The sequence below is a fragment of the Oncorhynchus mykiss genome, chromosome 31 (assembly GCF_013265735.2).
Source record: "Oncorhynchus mykiss isolate Arlee chromosome 31, USDA_OmykA_1.1, whole genome shotgun sequence".
In the NCBI taxonomy this organism is placed as follows: domain Eukaryota; kingdom Metazoa; phylum Chordata; class Actinopteri; order Salmoniformes; family Salmonidae; genus Oncorhynchus; species Oncorhynchus mykiss.
The window spans coordinates 32653817-32673525 of NC_050571.1; the positions used below are offsets into that span (position 1 = coordinate 32653817).

General features: G+C 47.3%; 1 protein-coding gene across 1 annotated transcript in view; it reads right to left on the reverse strand.

Moving 5' to 3' along the window:
- Positions 1-18053, reverse strand: part of LOC110505020 (neuronal acetylcholine receptor subunit alpha-3) — a 23600-nt gene extending 5547 nt beyond the window's left edge. The window contains exons 1-6 of the mRNA XM_021583957.2: positions 17663-18053; positions 4782-4921; positions 4612-4656; positions 4419-4528; positions 3733-3940; positions 2534-3487 (exon numbers count right to left, since the gene is read on the reverse strand). Coding sequence (XP_021439632.2) covers positions 2534-3487; positions 3733-3940; positions 4419-4528; positions 4612-4656; positions 4782-4921; positions 17663-17720 — 1515 coding nt within the window. The 5' untranslated portion in view covers positions 17721-18053. The remainder of the gene's footprint in view (positions 1-2533; positions 3488-3732; positions 3941-4418; positions 4529-4611; positions 4657-4781; positions 4922-17662) is intronic.
- Positions 18054-19709: the final 1656 nt, after the last annotated feature.

Consider the following 19709-nt stretch of genomic DNA (forward strand, 5'->3'; position numbering starts at 1 on the left):
CTCTGTAATAACTATGCAATAACAATAATTGAACAGGTAACTCTGTAATAACTATGTAATAACCAATAGCTGAAGAACAGATAAATCTAATAACGAGGTAATAACCAATAACTTTAATTGCTGTTTGATCTGGCTTTGGAATTTAGCGTTTTTACCAGCATCTTGGTTTTGTTTTCGCCCAATGTTTTTCGTTCAGCTTTTCGCGTTGGACTTTTTTACCTGCTTCACCATGCACCTGTCTGGTAAGGTTGAACACCACCTCTGCTACTCAGCTTCCCAACAAAAGCTTCTCCCATTGGCTGCTGCACTGCTCCTTGGTTCCCACCTGGTGATCTGCTCCCTGTCTGCTCTGGCTTGTCTCCTGCTGTCTGGTACAGGTACCCCTGCCACAGAGTGTTCTGAACACTGATGTTAAACCTTCTGGTTATAAGCTTTTTCGGCAAGACAGATCTTCCAAAGGTGGTGGAGTAGCAATCTTTACCAAGGAGCACCTTCAGTGCTCGGTTGTCTCCACCAAGTCTATTCGATTTTCTGGCTTTAAGCATTAAGCTTTTAAATAGATCTTTGTTGACTGTTGCTGGGTGCTATCGTCCACCATCAGCACCGGCCTGTACTCTACCTGCCCTAAACTCTCTCCTGGCCCCTTACACTAAGTCTGAATTTGTCCTGCTAGGTGACCTAAACTGGGAAATGCTTAAAACCACCTAACCAAGTCTAAAAACAATGGGACTCCCTAAATCTCTCCCAGATTATTAATAATCCCACAAAGTAAAACTACAAACACCCAGAAAAAGCTACTCTCCTTGATGTTATCCTCACAAATAATCCTGATAGGTATCAGTCTGTTGTTTTCTATAATGACCTTTCTGTTCGACCGTGATCTGGCAGAGTTAGTCCACCTCAAGGACACCATTAGGTGAATGGCTCGGCACACAAATATTCAGGTTTTACGGGCTATCGTCCAGGGAAATTAGAAATAAGTGCACTCAGGCTATCTGGAAGGGAACAGTTAGTTACTTTAAGGAGCAGTTCTCTCTCTGTGGGTCTAACCCCAAGAAGTTCTGGAAAACGGTTTAAAGACCTGGAGAATAAACCCTCCTCCTCACAGCTGCCCATGTCCCTTAATGTTGATGATGTGGTTGTTATTGACAAGGAGCGTATGGCTGAGTTCTTTAATTACCACTTCATTAAGTCAGGATTTATATTTGGCTCAGCCATGCCTCCTTGCCTGTCCAACACTTCCTCATCTCCCAGTCCTTCTAATGCGACTAGCCCTGATGCTCCTCTCTCTTTCCCCCCTGCCCGCTACACAGCTTCTCCCTACAGGTGGTCACTGAGTCTGAGGCCCTAAAGGAGCTCCTTAAACTTGACCCCCAAAAAACATCTGGGTCAGATGCTTTATTTCCTTTCTTCTTTAAGGTTGCAGCCCCTATCTCTGGCCTTTTTAACTCTGCCTCTCCTCTCTGGGGAGGTTCCCAGTGCTTGGAAGGGAGCCATGGTGCATCAAGCTGTTATAGGCCAATTTCTATCTTGCCCTGTTTATCAAAAGTGTTGGAAAAACTTGACTGGCTTTCTTGATGTCTATAGTATTCTCTCTGGTATGCAATCTGGTTTCTGCTCAGGTTGTGGATGTGTCACTGCAACCTTAAAGGTCCTAAATTATGTCACCGCTGCCCTTGATTCTAAGCAATGGTGTGCTGCTCTCTCATCCATTTATATGCAGATGATACAGTCTTATCCTCAGCTGGCCCCTCCCTGGATTTTGTGTTAAATGCTCTACAACAAATCTTTCTTAGTGTCCAACAAGCTTTCTCTGCCCTTAACCTTGTTCTGAACACCTCCATGTGGTTCGGTGAGAAGAATCCTGTTAAAGGTCGCCAAAGCACACACATCCCTGGGTATTTCCTCTTTTCAGTTTGCTGCAGCTAGTGACTGGAAAGAGCTGCAAAACACAGTCGAACTGGACAGTTTTATCTCCATCTCTACATTCAAAGACTCAATCATGGACACTCTTACTGACACTTGTGGCTGCTTCGAGTGACATATCGTTGGCTCTACCTGTTCGTACCATGTTTGTGTTGCTGCCATGTTGTGCTGCTGCCATGTTGTGCTGCTGCCATGTTGTGCTGCTACCATGTTGTGCTGCTACCGTGTTGTTTTCATGTTGTGTTGCTGCCATGCTGTGTTGTCATGTGTTGCTGCCATGCTGTGTTGTTGTCTTAGGACTCTCTTTATGTAGTGTAGTGGTGTCTCTCTTGTCGTAATGTGTGTTTTGCCCTACAGCCCCCGTCCCCGCAGGAGGCCTTTTGCCTCTTGGTAGGCCATCATTGTAAATAAGAATTTCTTCTTAATTGGCTTGCCTAGTTAAATAAATGTTAAATAAAAATGGACCAAATTTAAAGAACAGGTAACTCTGTAATAACAATGTAATATCCAATAACTCAAGCACAGATAACGCTGTAATAACGATGTAATAACCACAAGGAAGAGAATTGAACTCTGTAAAACAATGTAATAACCCAAAGCGTCCTACCTCTTTGGCCTTGTTGCGTGTTCTCATGTTCTCAGCGATGTACTTGACACTCTCGATGGCCTGTTTGATCTCTGGTGACACCACGGAGAAGGCCACCACTGCGTTGACTTTGGGCGGGCTGCTGAGCGCTCGGGGCAGTTTGGATAGGTCCGGATCAGAGGGGGCAGGAGGGGGCACCACCGGGGGTATGGTGGGGATGGGCACCTCTTTACAGGCTAAATCCGGCTTGTTCTGCACTTCGCCGTACTCCACACAGTTCATCTCCCCCGCCTGGCCTGTTTCAGCGGTGACCGCACCCCCGTCCACCTGCACACACCCGCCCCCTATTCCTCCCCCAATGCTGTTCTTCCTCTTCTTCCCCGTTCCACTCGCTCCTCCTCCTACACCCCCATCTCCAATACTCCCACCTCCTGTTCCATCTCCTCTCCCACTCCCCAAGGAGGAGGGGCAGCCCTGGTCTACAGGCCTCCTCATGAGCAGCACCTTGGGCAGCAACCCCAGGAACACAGACCGGACCCAGGCCGGCATGGTGTGGGTCATAGGCGTACGGTAGTGGACATTCAGCACAAACACGGTGATGACGATGGAGAGGGTGACGAAGATCATGGTGAAGAGGAGGTACTCCCCGATGAGAGGGATGACCAGAGATGTAGACGGGATGGTCTCAGTGATAACCAGGAGGAACACAGTGAGGGACAGGAGGACAGAGATACAGAGGGTCACCTTCTCTCCACAGTCAGAGGGGAGGTAGAAGACGAGGACGGTGAGGAAGGAGATGAGGAGACAGGGGATGATGAGGTTGATGGTGTAGAAGAGAGGCAGGCGTCTGATGTAGAAAGAGTAGGTGATGTCTGGGTAGATCTCCTCACAGCAGTTGTACTTGATGTCGTGCTTGTAGCCCGGCGCGTCGATGATCTCCCACTCGCCACTCTCCCAGAAGTCCTTGAGGTTCACCTATGTGGAGATAATAGAATGTCAACCATAAAGCAGAGCCAAAGGAGTTCTATCCTAGAAGGAGATAAAGAGGGCTTCGACTGAGATTACGTCATAAAAAACACCAGGAAGTAATTACGGTTGAAATTGACTAAGAAAACCATAAAGCCACATTGAATTAGCCAACAAATATAACCCATTAATTTAATGTGGCTAACTAGCTAGCAAACAAGTTAGTAAACTAACTAACCAGTGGGATTACTGACCTTTGACCCTATGAGCACTAGGTCAATCTTGGCCTTGTCGTAGGTCCAGGAGCCAAACTTCATGGAGCAGTTTTGGTAGTCGAAGGGGAAGTAGGTGATGTCCATGGGGCAGGAGGATTTAAAGATGGCGGGGGGGATCCAGGTGATGGTGCCGTCAAACTTCAGCAGAGCTTTGGTCTTGTCCTCAACCAGGAAATCTCCCACAGCACTGAAGAGAGGTGAGATATGATAGCGTAGCATTTAGCACTGATGGTATAAAAAAAAAACTGAAGAGGAGAAAATGGTTGATGGTTAGCATAGCATGTAGCAGCGAAGGCAAAAAAAAACACCCCCACAACTGGAGAGGAGATAATGGGTGATGGTTAGCCTAGCATTTAGCACTGATGGCTAAAAAGCAACAAGAGATCATAATAACATGGGCTCAACTTTGATTTTAGAAGTGGGGGGGCATAATTAATATTATTCATATTTATTTTAATCCAGTTAAATAAACACTCCAAACAGCCTAACCGACCACTTGGAGGCGTCTGCATGGTCCTAAAGGACACCGTTGCCTCGTTTTCTATCACATTACAATTATAAAACTGGTGGGGACAAAAATGCCCCCGTCCGTCCATCCCCCACACTTCCCCAGTGATTGTTGTGCCCCTGCAAAATAATGTACAGAGTTAAGAGATTGAGCTCACTTGTTGTAGAGGACGATGTCCGGCCTCCATATCTTATTGGAGGGCACACGAATGAACTCAAGTCCGTCATACTCGATGGGAACCCATTTCAGTTTGTAGTCATTCCAGACCTGCAACAAAACATTTAACAGTGCTTCAACTGGGGTACTAAGGGGTATAGACTGAACTTCCTAGATCAGATAACTTGACTTACATGTCTCAGCCATAAATTGGTCTCCATAATCTGATTGACTTCATCCTGACAAGAGATTGAAAGAGTATGTACGTGATGTCATAGCCTGTAAGTAATTAGGTCAAATAAATAGGCAAAGTGATGTCCTTATTTGCTCCAGTAATGATGCAATAATGAGTCGTGAGTCTCACCACTTTGACCAGCTGGGATATGGAGACCTCAAACTCCACGGTGACAGGGTCAGAGACATTCTCCACGGGTCTGATGAACTGGTTGTATCGCCTGAATAAATTCCTGAACAGCCTGTCTTCCCCCTTAGATGACAGACAGCCTGAGAGGAGATGGGGGAGGGAGTGAGAGTGAGAGTGAGAGAGAGAGAGAGAGAGAGAGAGAGAGAGAGAGAGAGACAGGGAGGAGAGGACAAAGATAATCTTCACTGGAGCCGTCCTTTTACAAAATAGTAGGGTGGCTTTTAAAATCATTACCATAAAGGGATTCTCCCTTGTCTTGGCTTTAACGAAGAGGACTTTGAGGTGAACTTGAGTTTTTCATCACTTTGTCCACATTAAGGTTTTAATCAATGGCTCTTTGCTGCGGATGGAGAGAAACTAGAAGGTTGTGGCTGATTGAACTATGGTGTGTGAAGAGTCTCACATTGGAGCTGTTTCTACGTAGGAAGGCATGTGGAAGCTTTTAGCAAATCCCGCCAGACTGGAACGCAGTGTGTGTGTGTGTGTGTGTGTGTGTGTGTGTGTGTGTGTGTGTGTGAGTGTGTGTGCGTGCTTGCGTGCGTGCATGTGTTGTCTACCCGACTCTATTAAATTCTGAGTGTACCTGGCAAAATAGGACTGAAGGTCATTTAGTGACCTGCAAAAAAAACTCCTCCGCTGGTGACTTGGCTGCCGGGACGATGCATGGAACCCACGCCTGTCCGAGCAGAAAATCATGCCTCACTTGGGACATCCCTCCACCCCCGCCTCGGCCCCGGCTTCAAAGGACACCAGTCTCTTAATTCCCCCCTCTCTCTCTCTGACCTTCACTCTTACTCTCTTCTTCTCAGTTTCCTCTTTTTGCCCACCCACTCTCTTCCTTCATTCTTTTCCCTCTCTCTCTCTCCTTCCTTTCTGTCCATCTCTCTCATGGTTAATTGAACACAGCCTTTGAAAGATCACCAGTCTCTCTTCTCTCGCCCCTGTCTGCACACTCCAGAGTCAGCTGTCCGTCAGTCTGTCTTTCTGTTGCTGCACCAGTAGACAACTAACACCAGTAGAGCCTAGATACTGGGACCAGTGGACGTGAGCATCAGTGCATCACCCCTCCATTCTGTGACCAGAGAGTAGAGTGAGTAGAGAGTAGAGTGAAAACTAAATGGCTGAAAGCATTTATCGACTGAAAGTGAAAACAGGGCAAAAACAACACCAAGACATTTCCTGGTGTTAATTAATAAAATATGGTCTTTTAGGGGACGCTTTTATCCAAGTAAACATGTATTTAGTGGGTTATATAATACAAAATCATTATAATACAGACAGGTATTGAACCCACAATGCTGCATGTAGTGTTCCAACCAAATGAGAGCCAGATGTCTCCTTTATCCAAACCAGTCAGATGTTCAGATCGCTCCTGAATGCCTCCTATTTAACTTAGAACCTTATTGACTAAGGAGTCCGTGGGAAATTCAGCTCAAAACAGTTGGTTTGAGAAGTGAGACCTAGAAGAGAACCGCCAGTTAAAACACACACCCACACACACTAACACACACACACACTCACCGTTCTGTACTCTACTGACTGAGCCAGTTACATACACTGCGTGGCCAAAAGTATGTGGACACCTGCTCGTCGAACATCTCGTTCCAAAATCATGGGCATTGATATGGAGTTGGTCCCACCCTTTGCTGCTATAAAACTCTCCTGGGAAGGCTTTCCACTAGATGTCGGAACATTGCTGAGGGGACTTGCTTCCATTCAGCCACAAGAGCATTAGTGAGGTCGGGCACTGCTGTTGGGTGATAAGGCCTGGCTCGCAGTCGGTGTTCCAATTCATCCCAAAGGTGCTCAACAGGGTTGTGGTCAGGGCTCTGTGCAGGCCTTTCAAACCGATCTCAACAGAGCATTTCTGTATGGACCTTGCTTTGTGCACACGAGGGCCTTCCCCAAACTTTTACCACAACGTTGGAAGCACAGATACGTCTAGAATGTCAATGTATGCTGTATCGTTAAGATTTTATTTCACTGGAACTAAGAGGCCTAGTATGAACCATGAAAAACAGCCCCAGACCATTATTCCTCCTCCACCAAACTTTACAGTTGGCACTATGCATTGGAGTAGGTAGCGTTCCCCTGGCATCCACCAAACCCAGATTTGTTCGTCGGACAGCCAGATGGTGAAGCGTGATTCATCACTCCAGAGAACGCATTTCCACTGATCCAGAGTCCACTGGCGGTGAGTTTTACACCACACCAGCCGACGCTTGTGCCTGCTCGGTCATGGAAACCCATTTCATGAAGCTCCCGACAAACAGTTCTTGTGTTGACGTTGCTTCCAGAGGTAGTTTGGAACTCGGTGAGGACAGACAATGTTTACGCACTACGCGTGTCAACACTTGGCGGTCCCGCTCTGTGGGCTTGTGTGGCCTACCACTTTGCGGCTGAGCTGTTGTTGCTCTTAGACATTTCCACTTCACAACAACAGCACTTACAGTTGACTGGGGCAGCCCTAGCAGGGCAGAAATTTGATGAACTGCCTTGTTGGGAAAGGTGGCATCCTATGATGGTGCCACGTTGAAAGTCACTGAGCTCTTCAGTAAGGCCATTCTACTGCAAATGTTTGTCTATGGAGATTGCATGGCTGTGTACTCAATTTTATACACCTGTCAGCAACGGGTGTGGCTGAAATAGCCGGATCCACTCAATTGAAGGGGTGTCCACATACTTTTATATATATAGTGTACCACTCAACATCTGCCGTACATTATCACACACACACGGGCCTGGAATTCGGATACACAACACACGATCCTTCAAACATGACCTGGCTCAAAACTGTCTTGACTTCTTGTACATCTTGAAAAGATGTTGAAGACGGTAGCAGATGACTTGGAGATTTCTCTTTGGCCAATGTGACTCTGGTGTGCTCAATGGTAACATGATGAGTAGAATTTCAACATGAGTCATCTCACTGATGTCATTTTTACTCAAGATCTATTCCGTCTTTTTAGGTCATACAGTCCTCGTGCTAATGTCCATTAACAGATCACTTAATGGTTTTTTTAATGCATCTTTATATATGCCAAGCATATATATTCTCTCTCACCATTGCCAACTCCTTATGGAGTTGTCTTACAAAACATGTTAGGCTTGACAATGGAGTTAGCAAAAGCAATGAGACCGTTTTATCTACCTTAGTTGAATACACTGACTGTAAAAAAAACTGAGTGGGTTGAGTCACTGATGTGATCATCCTGTCTGGGTTGGCGCCCCCCCCCCCCCCCCCCCCCCCCTTGGGTTGTGCCGTGGCGGAGATCTTTGTGGTCTATACTCAGCCTTGTCTCAGGATGGTAAGTTGGTGGTTGAAGATATCCCTCTAGTGGTGTGGGGGCTGTGCTTTGGCAAAGTGGGTGGGGTTATATCCTTCCTGTTTGGCCCTGTCCGGGGGTGTCCTCGGATGGGGCCACAATGTCTCCTGACCCCTCCTGTCTCAGCCTCCAGTATTTATGCTGCAGTAGTTTATGTGTCGGGGGGCTAGGGTCAGTTTGTTATATCTGGAGTACTTCTCCTGTCCTATTCGGTGTCCTGTGTGAATTTAAGTGTGCTCCCTCTAATTCTCTCTTTCTTTCTCTCTCTCGGAGGACCTGAGCCCTAGGACCATGACTCAGGACTACCTGACATGATGACTCCTTGCTGTCCCCAGTCCACCTGGCCGTGCTGCTGCTCCAGTTTCAACTGTTCTGCCTTATTATTATTGGACCATGCTGGTCATTTATGAACATTTGAACATCTTGGCCATGTTCTGTTATAATCTCCACCCGGCACAGCCAGAAGAGGACTGGCCACCCCACATAGCCTGGTTCCTCTCTAGGTTTCTTCCTAGGTTTTGGCATTTCTAGGGAGTTTTTCCTAGCCACCGTGCTTCTACACCTGCATTGCTTGCTGTTTGGGGTTTTAGGCTGGGTTTCTGTACAGCACTTTGAGATATCAGCTGATGTACGAAGGGCTATATAAATAAATTTGATTTGATTTGATTTTGACTGTAAATCACTCTAGATAAGAGCATCTGCTAAACGACCAAAATGAAAATAGGCTCAAATGTCAAATGTGGCCAAATGTGGCTCAAACGTCTCCTCAAAACTTCTAACATTTTCCACAGCAGCCAGTCCCTAAAGCTCCATGTAAAAGTAATAAACTCTGAAGAAGTCACAAAGTTTCCTGAGGTCACTTGAAGCGGCGCCGAGCGCTGCCGAGTCTTAGAGCTTAATGAAAAAGCCGCTCTCCAGAGAGAGCAAAGTGGACGGCTGTAATTTCTGCTTTCGCTACCTGCCGGCGTTAAAACACAGCACTGGTCCCTGATTGGCTAAGCTCTGAGAACCTCGTTTAAATCCCTAATTGGGTAGGGGAAACGAGGGCAATTATAATCTGTTCATTAATTGGACCTTTTGTTCGCTCTGAACAATATATTTCCTCCGCTTCTTCCTTTCCCCCCCCTTCATCCTTCTTCCTTTCTCCCCCCCTTCACACTTCATCCTTTCTCCCCCCCCTTCATCCTTCTTCCTTTCTCCCCCCCCTTCATCCTTCTTCCTTTCTCCCCCCCTTCATCCTTCTTCCTTTCTCCCCCCTTCATCCTTCTTCCTTTCTCCCCCCCCTCATCCTTCTTCCTTTCTCCCCCCCCCTTCATCCTTCTTCCTTTCCCCCCCCCTTCATCCTTCTTCCTTTCCCCCCCCTCATCCTTCTTCCTTTCCCCCACCTCCCCCTCATCCTTCTTCCTTTCTCCCCCCCCCTTCATCCTACTTCCTTTCTCCCCCCCTCATCCTTCTTCCTTTCTCCCCCCCTTCATCCTTCTTCCTTTCTCCCCCCCCTTCATCCTTCTTCCTTTCTCCCCCCCTTCATCCTTCTTCCTTTCTCCCCCCCCTCATCCTTCTTCCTTTCTCCCCCCCTTCATCCTTCTTCCTTTCTCCCCCCCCTTCATCCTACTTCCTTTCTCCCCCCCTTCATCCTTCTTCCTTTCTCCCCCCCCCTTCATCCTTCTTCCTTTCCCCCCCCCCCCCCCTTCATCCTTCTTCCTCCCCCCCCCCTCATCCTTCTTCCTTTCTCCCCCCCTTCATCCTTCTTCCTTAATCTCTGTGTGGATTGGAAGGTTTCTTACATCACGTAGACTTAACAATAGCCTCTCACTTGTTAACTTCTGGTAAAAATCACTGTGATAGAAACGGGCAGCCTTCCTATTAAACGTGGGTCAGTCAAGACGCAAGGGTGTGTGTTTGTGTGTGTTTGTGTGCTGTATGGAATCAGAAACACTCAGAAACAGAAGTGTAGATATGATTGAGGAAGAGCACTCCGAATCTCAGTCCAGATAAACTAAAACTAACCCTCAGAGGCAGCTCTTAGAAAACACTAAGTGGACACATAGGGGTCCGTTCAAACAGAGCACATAGATTTGCCGTTAAGAAGCCAAACAGTGTTCAACAATGTGTTAACAGAGCAGAGAGCTCTAGAGACCTGAAGCCTCATTGGCTGAGAGCCCTTTGATCAAGAGAGCGCTTGACAATGATCGACCACGAGGCATGAGACTGCGTATTGCACGCTCCCAAGGAACTAATTACGTCCAATAATAAGCTGAAGGCTCTGACTGGTCTGAGAGAGAGAGAGAGAGTTTGTGTGTGTGTGTGTGTGTGTGTGTGTGTGTGTGTGTGTGTGTGTGTGTGCTTGTGAGCGAGAGAGAGAGTGAGAGGGAGAGGGAGGGAGGGGATGGGAGAAAGACAGAGGGAGAGAGAGAGAAAGAAGAGAGGAGATAGCGTTTGTTGTCTTCAGAGTGTTACATTTGGGTCTGTCTGGGACAGACAGACTAGAGGAATGAGTGTGACTAGTGGATGTGCGACCATCCAATCGAGCATAGTGTGCGCCTGCGTGTGTGTCTCAGCAAACGTGCGTGCGCACATTCACGCGTGTGGCCTCTCTGTCCATCCACCCCCCTATATACCATACTCCCCATTCTGATCTCTGTTGCATGCAGAATGTCACAGTGAGGAGCTGATGCTGATGTCTTCTAGCCAACTATTTAGCAACCCTGCTAACTGAGGTCACCGGAAGTTTATAGCGTATCTCTAACAGCAACAAAAACGCCATTTCCTGTCCCAAAACATTTTCACTGAACCTCTCACACTCCAACTGCCCCACGCCAGGGACACACACACTCAGAGACACGGGCACAGCAGTTTACTTGGATGGGATTCCACAGGTACACTCTTAGAGAAAAAGGGTTCCAAAAGGGTTCGCTGTCCCCATAAGATAACTATTTTTGGTTCCAGGAAGAACCCCTTTGACTTCCATGTAGAACCCTCAGTGGGAAGGGTTCCACCTGTAACCAAAAAGGGTTATTCAAAGGGTTCTCCTATGGGGACAGCCGAAGAATCCCTTTCAGGTTCTAGATAGCATATTTTTTTTCTAAGAGTGTAATCTGGATAGTCTGAACTGCCCACACACAACAGCATCTACAGATTCCTTAAATGTGTGTAACATGAACGCACGCAGTGAGTATTGTTGAGTTGAATACACAGTGGCGTATGCATCATGATTCATAAATGTACGTATGCAGCCAAGCCGCGGTGATGCAATTAGGAGTGGAGGTCGAGGTTGAGTTTCTCCGAACGTACTAAACATTCTGAATATGGAGTGAACTGAAGTAACATCCATAAAGGCATGCTGTGTCTATAAGCACCGAGGCCAGTATTGGCCACTTAGCTAAATGCATGGCTGCTAATGTTGGCCACAGTACAACTAGAAAGGACATTTGCACAATATGCATGAGATTTAACCGTTGGTCCACTTAACATTGCCCGTGCGTGTGTGTCTGCATGTGTACGTGTGTGTGTGTGTGCATGTGTGTGCGTGCGTCTGAGACCAAAGGGTCGCTATTACACACACAAACATAAACGCACACACAAACACACGTAGACACACACACACACCATGAAAAGGCAGATTGGGCGGCAGTTTTACTGTAGGGGTTGTGGGAGAGGCACCACTGAGAAGCGCAGCACTGCTTTGCAAGTGTCCAGACATAGGACTGGGGCTGGATGTAAAGGGCTTGGAGAAGGGTTGGTGAAGATGAAGCTATTTCATTTGGCCCATTGGAACCAACAGGCAGAACTTGCATCTGTGTATAGGCACTGTACTGCTTAAAATGCTACTATCAGGAGATGGCATGCACCTGCGTGTTAAGACAAAACTTGCTAGCAACCAAAGACGGATTAATTCCACACACACACACATACACACACACACACACACACCCAGCCAACACTGCTGTTCCATGTAAATAGAGACATTAAACACTGGACACTTCCCTTGACATTTTCTACAGTTATTCACATTGGTTATTCATATAGTGTATTCTCACATAGCTCATTCTATTATATATACTAATGTACATTCCATTTTTGTTACACTATTTATACCCACCACATATTTACCTACTGGATTCTTCATGGTAATAAATCTACTGCTGTATATATCAAAATAAAACAAAAACCTTATTTACATAAGTATTCAGACCCTCTACTATGAGACTTGAAATTGAGCTCAGGTGCATCCTGTTTACATTGATCATCCTTTACCACCTGTGGTAAATTCCATTGATTGGATATGATTTGGAAAGGAACACACATGACTATATGAGGTCCAACAGTTGACAGTGCATGTCAGAGCAAAAGCCAAGCCATGAGGTCAAAGGGATTGTCCCTAGAGCTCCGAGACAGGATTGTGTCGAGGCACAGATCTGGGGAAGGGTACCAAAACATTTCTGCAGCATTGAGGTCCCCAAGAACACAGTGGCCTCCATAATTCTTAAATGGAAGAAGTTTGGAACCACCAAGACTCTTCTTGGAGCTGGCCGCCCGGCCAAACTCAACAATCGGGGGAGAAAGGTCTTGGTCAGGGAGGTGACCAAGAACCCGATGGTCACTCTGACAGCTTCAGAGTTCCTCTGTGGAGATGGAAGAACCTTCCAGAAGGACAACCATCTCTGCAGCACTCCACCAATCAGGCCTTTATGGTAGAGTGGCCAGACAGAAGCCACTCCTCAGTAAAAAAGCACATGAGAGCCAAAGGCACCTAAAGAACTAAAGAACTCTCAGACATGAGAAACAAGATTCTCTGGTCTGATGAAACCAAGATTGAACTCTTTGGCCTGAATGCCAAGTGTCACGTCTGGAAGAAGCCTGGCACCATCCTTATGGTGGAGCATGGTGGTGGCAGCATCATGCTGTGGGGATGTTTTTCAGTAGCAGAAACTGGGAGACTAGTCAGGATCAAGGGAAAGATGAACGGCGCAAAGTACAGAGATCCTTGATGAAAACCTGCTCCAGAGCGCTCAGGACCTCAGACTGGGGCAAAGATTCACCTTCCAACAGGACAACGATTCTAAGCAGACAGCCAAGACAACACAGGAGTAGCTTCGGGACTAGTCTCTGAATGTCCTTGAGTGGCCCAGCCAGAGCCCGAACTTGAACCTGATCAAACATCTCTGGAGAGACCTGAAAATAGCTGTGCAGCGACGTTCCCCATCCAATCTGGCAGAGCTTTAGAGAATCTGCAGAGAAGAATGGGAGAAACTCCCCAAATACAGGTGTGCCAAGCTTGTAGTGTCATAACCAAGAGGACTTGAGGCTGCAAAGTACTGAGTAAATGGTCTGAATACTTATATAAATGTAATATTTCCGTTTTTTATTATTAATACATTTGCAAAAATTTCTAGAAACCTGTTATTGCTTTGTCATTATGGGATATTTTGTATAGATTGATGAAGGGAAAAAAAAGATTGAATACATTTTAGAATAAGGCTGTAACGTAACAAAATGTTGAAAAAGTCAAGGGGTCTGAATACTTTCCAAATGCACTGTATGTTGGTCTTTATATGCATAGCTTGCATTTAGATCAAATATAGTGTTATTTGGGTTGTTAATTGGATTCATTCTGACATTCTTGATTTCTTGTTTCTAGTTTTTGAATCTTTATTACTTGTTTACTTGTTTGAAATGTTACTGCACTGTTAGGTGCTAGTAACACAAGCACAAGCTGCACCTGTTATAACATCTGCTAAACTGTGTATGCGACCAATAAACTTAGATTTAATTTAACATCGATCTATAAGGAACATTGAGAATCACAAGGCTGGTAATTCATCTGAAATAGTTCATACCTAAAATACCAAAAACGAATGAATTCCTGAGAAATAACTTTACTTCCGTTGTACTGAAGGATTAAAAAATAGTTAAATCACTCCTTAGTCTGCTTGATTACTAAGTTTATTTCCACCGAGAGAGAGGCAGTCAGAGGGGAGAGGAAGAGAGAGAGAGGAGGGGAGAGGTAGGCAGAGGGGAGAGGACAAGAGATAGAGGAGGGGAGAGGTAGGCAGAGGGGGGAGGAAGAGAGATAGAGGAGGGGAGAGGTAGTCAGAGGGGAGAGGAAGAGTGAGGGGAGAGGTAGGCAGAGGGGGAGGAAGAGAGAGAGGGGATAGGAGAGGTAGGCAGAGGGGGAGGAAGAGAGAGAGGACAGGAGAGGTAGGCAGAGGGGGAAGAAGAGAGAGAGGAGGGGAGAGGTAGGCATAGGGGGAAGAAGAGAGAGAGGAGGGGAGAGGTAGGCAGAGGGGGAAGAAGAGAGAGAGGAGGAGAGAGGTAGACAGAGGGGGAAGAAGAGAGAGAGGAGGGGAGAGGTAGGCAGAGGGGGGAGGAACAGAGAGAGAGGAGGGGAGAGGTAGGCAGCGGGGGAGAGAAAGAGAGAGGAGGGGAGAGGTAGTCAGAGGGGAGAGAAAGAGAGAGAGGAGGGGAGAGGTAGGCAGCGGGGGGAGAGAGAGAGAGGAGGGGAGAGGAAGAGAGAGAGAGGAAGGGAGAGGTAGGCAGCGCGGGGAGAAAGAGAGAGAGGAGGGGAGAGGTAGTCAGAGGGGACAGGAAGAGAGAGAGGAGAGGTAGGCAGCGGGGGGAGAAAGAGAGAGGGAGCGGGGAGAGGAAGAGAGAGAGGAGGGGAGAGGTAGGCAGCGGGGGGAGAAAGAGAGAGAGAGGAAGGGAGAGCCAGGCAGAGGGGAGAGGAAGAGAGAGAGGAGGGGAGACGTAGTCGGAAGGGAGAGGAAGAGAGAGGGGAGAGGTAGGCAGCGGGGGGAGAAAGAGAGAGAGAGGAGGGAAGAGGAAGAGAGAGAGAGGAGGGGAGAGGTAGGCAGAGGGGAGAGGAAGAGAGAGAGAGGAGGGGAGAGGTAGGCAGAGGGGAGAGGAAGAGAGAGAGAGGAGGGGAGAGGTGGGCAGCGGGGGGAGAAAGAGAGAGGTGGGGAGAGGTAGGCAGAGGGGAGAGGAAGAGAGAGAGAGGAGGGAAGAGGAAGCGAGAGAGAGGAGGGGAGAGGTAGGCAGAGGGGAGAGGAAGAGAGAGAAAGGATGGGAGAGGTGGGCAGAGGGGGGAGAAAGAGAGAGGTGGGGAAAGGTAGGCAGAGGGGAGAGGAAGAGAGAGAGAGGAGGGGAGAGGTAGGCAGAGGGGGGAGAAAGAGAGAGGTGGGGAGAGGTAGGCAGCGGGGGGAGAAAGAGAGAGAGAGGAGGGGAGAGGAAGAGAGAGAGAGGAGGGGAGAGGTAGGCAGCAGGGGGAGAAAGAGAGAGAGAGGAGGGGAGAGGAAGAGAGAGAGAGAGGAGGGGAGAGGTAGGCAGAGGGGAGAGGAAGAGAGAGAGAGGAGGGGAGAGGAAGAGAGAGAGAGAGGAGGGGAGAGGTAGTCAGAGGGGAGAGGAAGAGAGAGAGAGGAGGGGAGAGGTAGGTGTCCATGTTAATGTCAAACAGCACAAGTCACCCATACAGCACTCAAGATGAAAACCTACTCAAAAAGACTCATGAACACTTTCTCCAACTTTTACTTGTATTTACACTCCTCCAAAAGGGCTCTTCAGCTGTCCCCATAGGATAACCCTTTTTGGTTCCAGGTAGAACCCTTTCGGAACCTTTTTCTAAGAGTGTATCTAAAAGTAAAAGCAGGAGACTTTTATTTTATTATTTTCAAAGGGTTCTCCTATAGGGACACCCGAATAGCCCTTTTAGTTTCGAGCACCTTCTTTGTAAGAGTGTAATCTGGATAATCTGATGCCAGGTGGATAGCCTAGAAACAGTATATTACCGTAAACCACTTGGCAAAGTTTAGAATAGCACCATATCTGGCTTGCGCCCGCACGGCTCACTAGAGAGAGTTGTGAGTCCCAGTCTCTCACAGGCTGCTACAGTGGGACCACAGACAGAAGGGGAAACCCAGAAAAGCCACAGGGGCTATAAAGCTGAAGCATCCGTTTAGAACGTTTTCTCATCACCAAATATGGTAGTGAGAGGAAGTCCAGTCACTGTTAGTGGGAGAGGATGGAACTGGGTAAAACTGGTCCGACATTCTACACATTCTTTCGATGAAACATCTGATCTCAATGCATTTTTATGTTCCCAAAACTAGAATCTGTTACAAACACAGCACTAAGTTTTATAGACTTGACGATTTGCCAAAATGTCAAAATATTGCGTTGTTTATGAGTGCAAGGTCGAATGCACAAGCCCACTACGCAAATACATGCTACAACGCGCCAATAGGATCTCGCAAGCTTGAGCTTGGCTTTGTCCATCTCCGTGCTTGTTCTGCCCACTATACGTCATTTGCTCCCACTGTAAACGACACAGATGAACTACGGTATCTTGAGTTAATTATAAATATCCTTGGTGGGACTGTAAAGCACTTAGCCCCTGTCCCCTGGGAAGTCTGCAGGGAGCCGGTTCGGGAACAGACACACACAGGATCAGAACGCCCTTAACCAACCCACGAGGATGAGGGCCTTACAGGAAGGGTCTTACACACACACGCAGGGAGAAAGACACACAAACAACACAGTGAGAGATGGATAGAACCAGAACCAGCCCTGGGCACCGATATGAGAACAAAGGACAGAACGCCGTGGCACGGGACAGAAGAGAACAGAGTGGAACAGCAGAATGACTCAACAGAACAGCAGAACACGATGGAACAACAAAGTTACAGTAGAAGAGAAGAGAACAGACATAGACCGATGGAATGCAGAGAGATCAAATGAGATGTAGGAGTACCTCACCCCAAACAGTCCAGATTACATGCACGTGTGAGTCCAACCACAGTTCTGAAATGGACCGTTATATTTAACTCAGGTATAGACAAACCCGTGTGTATGATGCACAATGTTCAAGGCTAGGGTCGACTACGTGCAACTTAGTTCGGTTTGGAAACATTACGCGTGAATGCGCGCGGTGCGGATGGGTTGTCTATGGTAGTTAGAGGGCTGACGTTGGCCTACTGTATAGTATATTAATGATGTGACATGTCACCAGCACTGCCCATCCCCTGGGACGACGATCCTTAGCCTTCACATACCGTTATGTTATGCTTATCTGAATAGATCGCGTTGCGATTTTGCCCAACTTTTGTAGCCTATAACAAAATATATATTTATGAGGTTTCAGTTTATTCTCCAAGTTAGGCTATCACAGAATCGCACGCAAAGACAATTACTTCGTTTGAAAAGATAAAACATGCCAGCCAACACAGCCATCTTTACAATGTCCTATGGGACATGCTGCGGATTGAAAGACGGGGTTTCTAGTGCGTCGCACAATCAGAAGGAACCCCCCAGCAACAACTTCAACTGTTTACAACAAGACAGAACACGCATAAATAGAATAAACAATCGATGTATCTGTGTACTGAATAGCCTATATTATACTGTGCGAAGTCTGCAGTGGCGCTCAGCTATCTTCTGTTGAGAGTTGGTTCCGCTCTCCCCAAACTCTCCGACATCCCCACGTCTTCATAAAGCTTCTCTTACCTTGCGCTGTCAGGACCACCAGCAGAAGCACCACGGGGACTATTCCGGAAGGATTCATCTACACCTCGGTGCTCTGGGAATGTCTCGTATATAAAAAGTAGGACAATTTGGTAAACAGACTGCTGGAGTCAATTGGTAAAATTTAGAGCCGATATTTTTCTGGGCGCTGCGCGTGGGGAGGTTGATGTCAGCGCGCGCTCTCCGACATTGAGAACTTCGGTTGTCCCGCCCCCACCTCCGGCGCAACCTCACGCGCCCGTGTGTTTTATTCACGAGGTAGTAAGTATATATATAAACAGGTTATACAAACATGAAAAATAAAACCTACTAATGTTATCAGAGGAGAGACCTAAGAAAAGTTACAACGCATCCAAACCCATTGTAGGCTACGGTTTAGGCTACTTGTCGTGCGGTGCGTTCCGACCGGATGGTTTTTCATCACTCAGTTAGGATGAACTGTTTCACTTATTTATGTTGTCTCGTGCCCGTTACCATGTCTCGGCAGGTACTCACTGCTCGACCTGGTTGATTCCCTCTATCTGAATCCAGGCTTCATCAGGACACCTGATCCGTGGAAACCAGGACACAGCCAAGGTAGGTCATGTCAGGTAACCTCCCTCTCTCTCGCTCTCTTTCTCTTTCTTGCCCTCTCATTGGTATAACACGGAGCGAGTAACCGAGAGGTATGGTCTCTGTGTTTGTCATGACTTGGCTGGTTAATTGGACAGTATAAATGTGCCTCCTAATTCTCCTGTTCCTCCTGTCAGCTAAATCAGATGACCTGGCCACAGAAAACATACCATAGAGTAAAGGGCACCATCATGTCGTCGTCGTCGTCGTCGTCGTCCCCCACACACGCACACACACGCACGCACGCACAAACACACACACACACACGCACACACACACACACAACTGACTGCTGGGCTGTAAATTACCTATTTAGACACGTAATTGATTTTGCACGCATAACAATGATCAGATAGCTAAATATATTACCTTGTAACTACTGACTAGTAGAGTACTGGAGGCTAACGCGGCTGCGCGTATCTATCTCACTACTTACAGAGGCAAGGTGCAGTATATGCTGAATATGAGCTCCACTTTATACAGTCATACATATAAGCTTTAGTATTTCATACCACCTAATACACTACATGGCCAAAAGTATATGGACACCCATTCAGCTATTTCAGCCCCAACCGTTCCTGACAGGTGTATAAAATTGAGCGCACAATCATGCAATCTCCATAGACAAACTTTAACAGTAGAATTGTCCGTACTGAAGAGCTCAGTGACTTTCAGCGTGGCACCTTCATGCCAACTTTCCAGCAAGTCAGTTTGCCAAATTTCTGCCCTGCTAGAGCTGCCCTGGTCAACTGTAAGTGCTGTTATCGTGAAGTGGAAACGTCTAAGAGCAACAACGACTCAGCCGCGAAGTGGTAGGCCACACAAGCTTGCAGAACGGGACCTCCAAGTTCTGAAGAGCAAGGTGCGTGAAGAACATCTGTCCTCGGTTGCAACACCCGCGACCAAATTTAAAACTGTCTCTGGAGGCAACGTCAGAAAAATAACTGTTCGTCGGGAGCTTCATGAAATGGGTTTCCATGGCTGAGCAGCCACACACAAGACTAAGATCACCAGGCGCAATCCCAAGCATCGACTGGAGTGGTGTAAAGCTCGCCGCCATTGGACTCTGGAGCAGTGGAAACACGTTCTCTGGAGTGATGAATCACACTTCACCATCTGGCAGGCCGACGGACAAATCTGGGTTTGGCGGATGCCAGGAGAACGTTACCTGCCTGAATGCATAGTGCCAACTGTAAAGTTTGGTGGATGAGGGATAATAGTCCGGGGCTGTTTTTCATGGTTCGGGCTTGGCCCCTTAGTTCCAGTGATGGGAAATCTTAACACAACATCATACAATGACATTCTAGATGATTCAGTTTGGGGAAGGCCCTTTCCTGTTTCACCATGACAATGCCCCCGTGCACAAATCTAGGTCCATACAGAAATGGTTTGTTGAAATTGGTGTGGAAGAACTTGA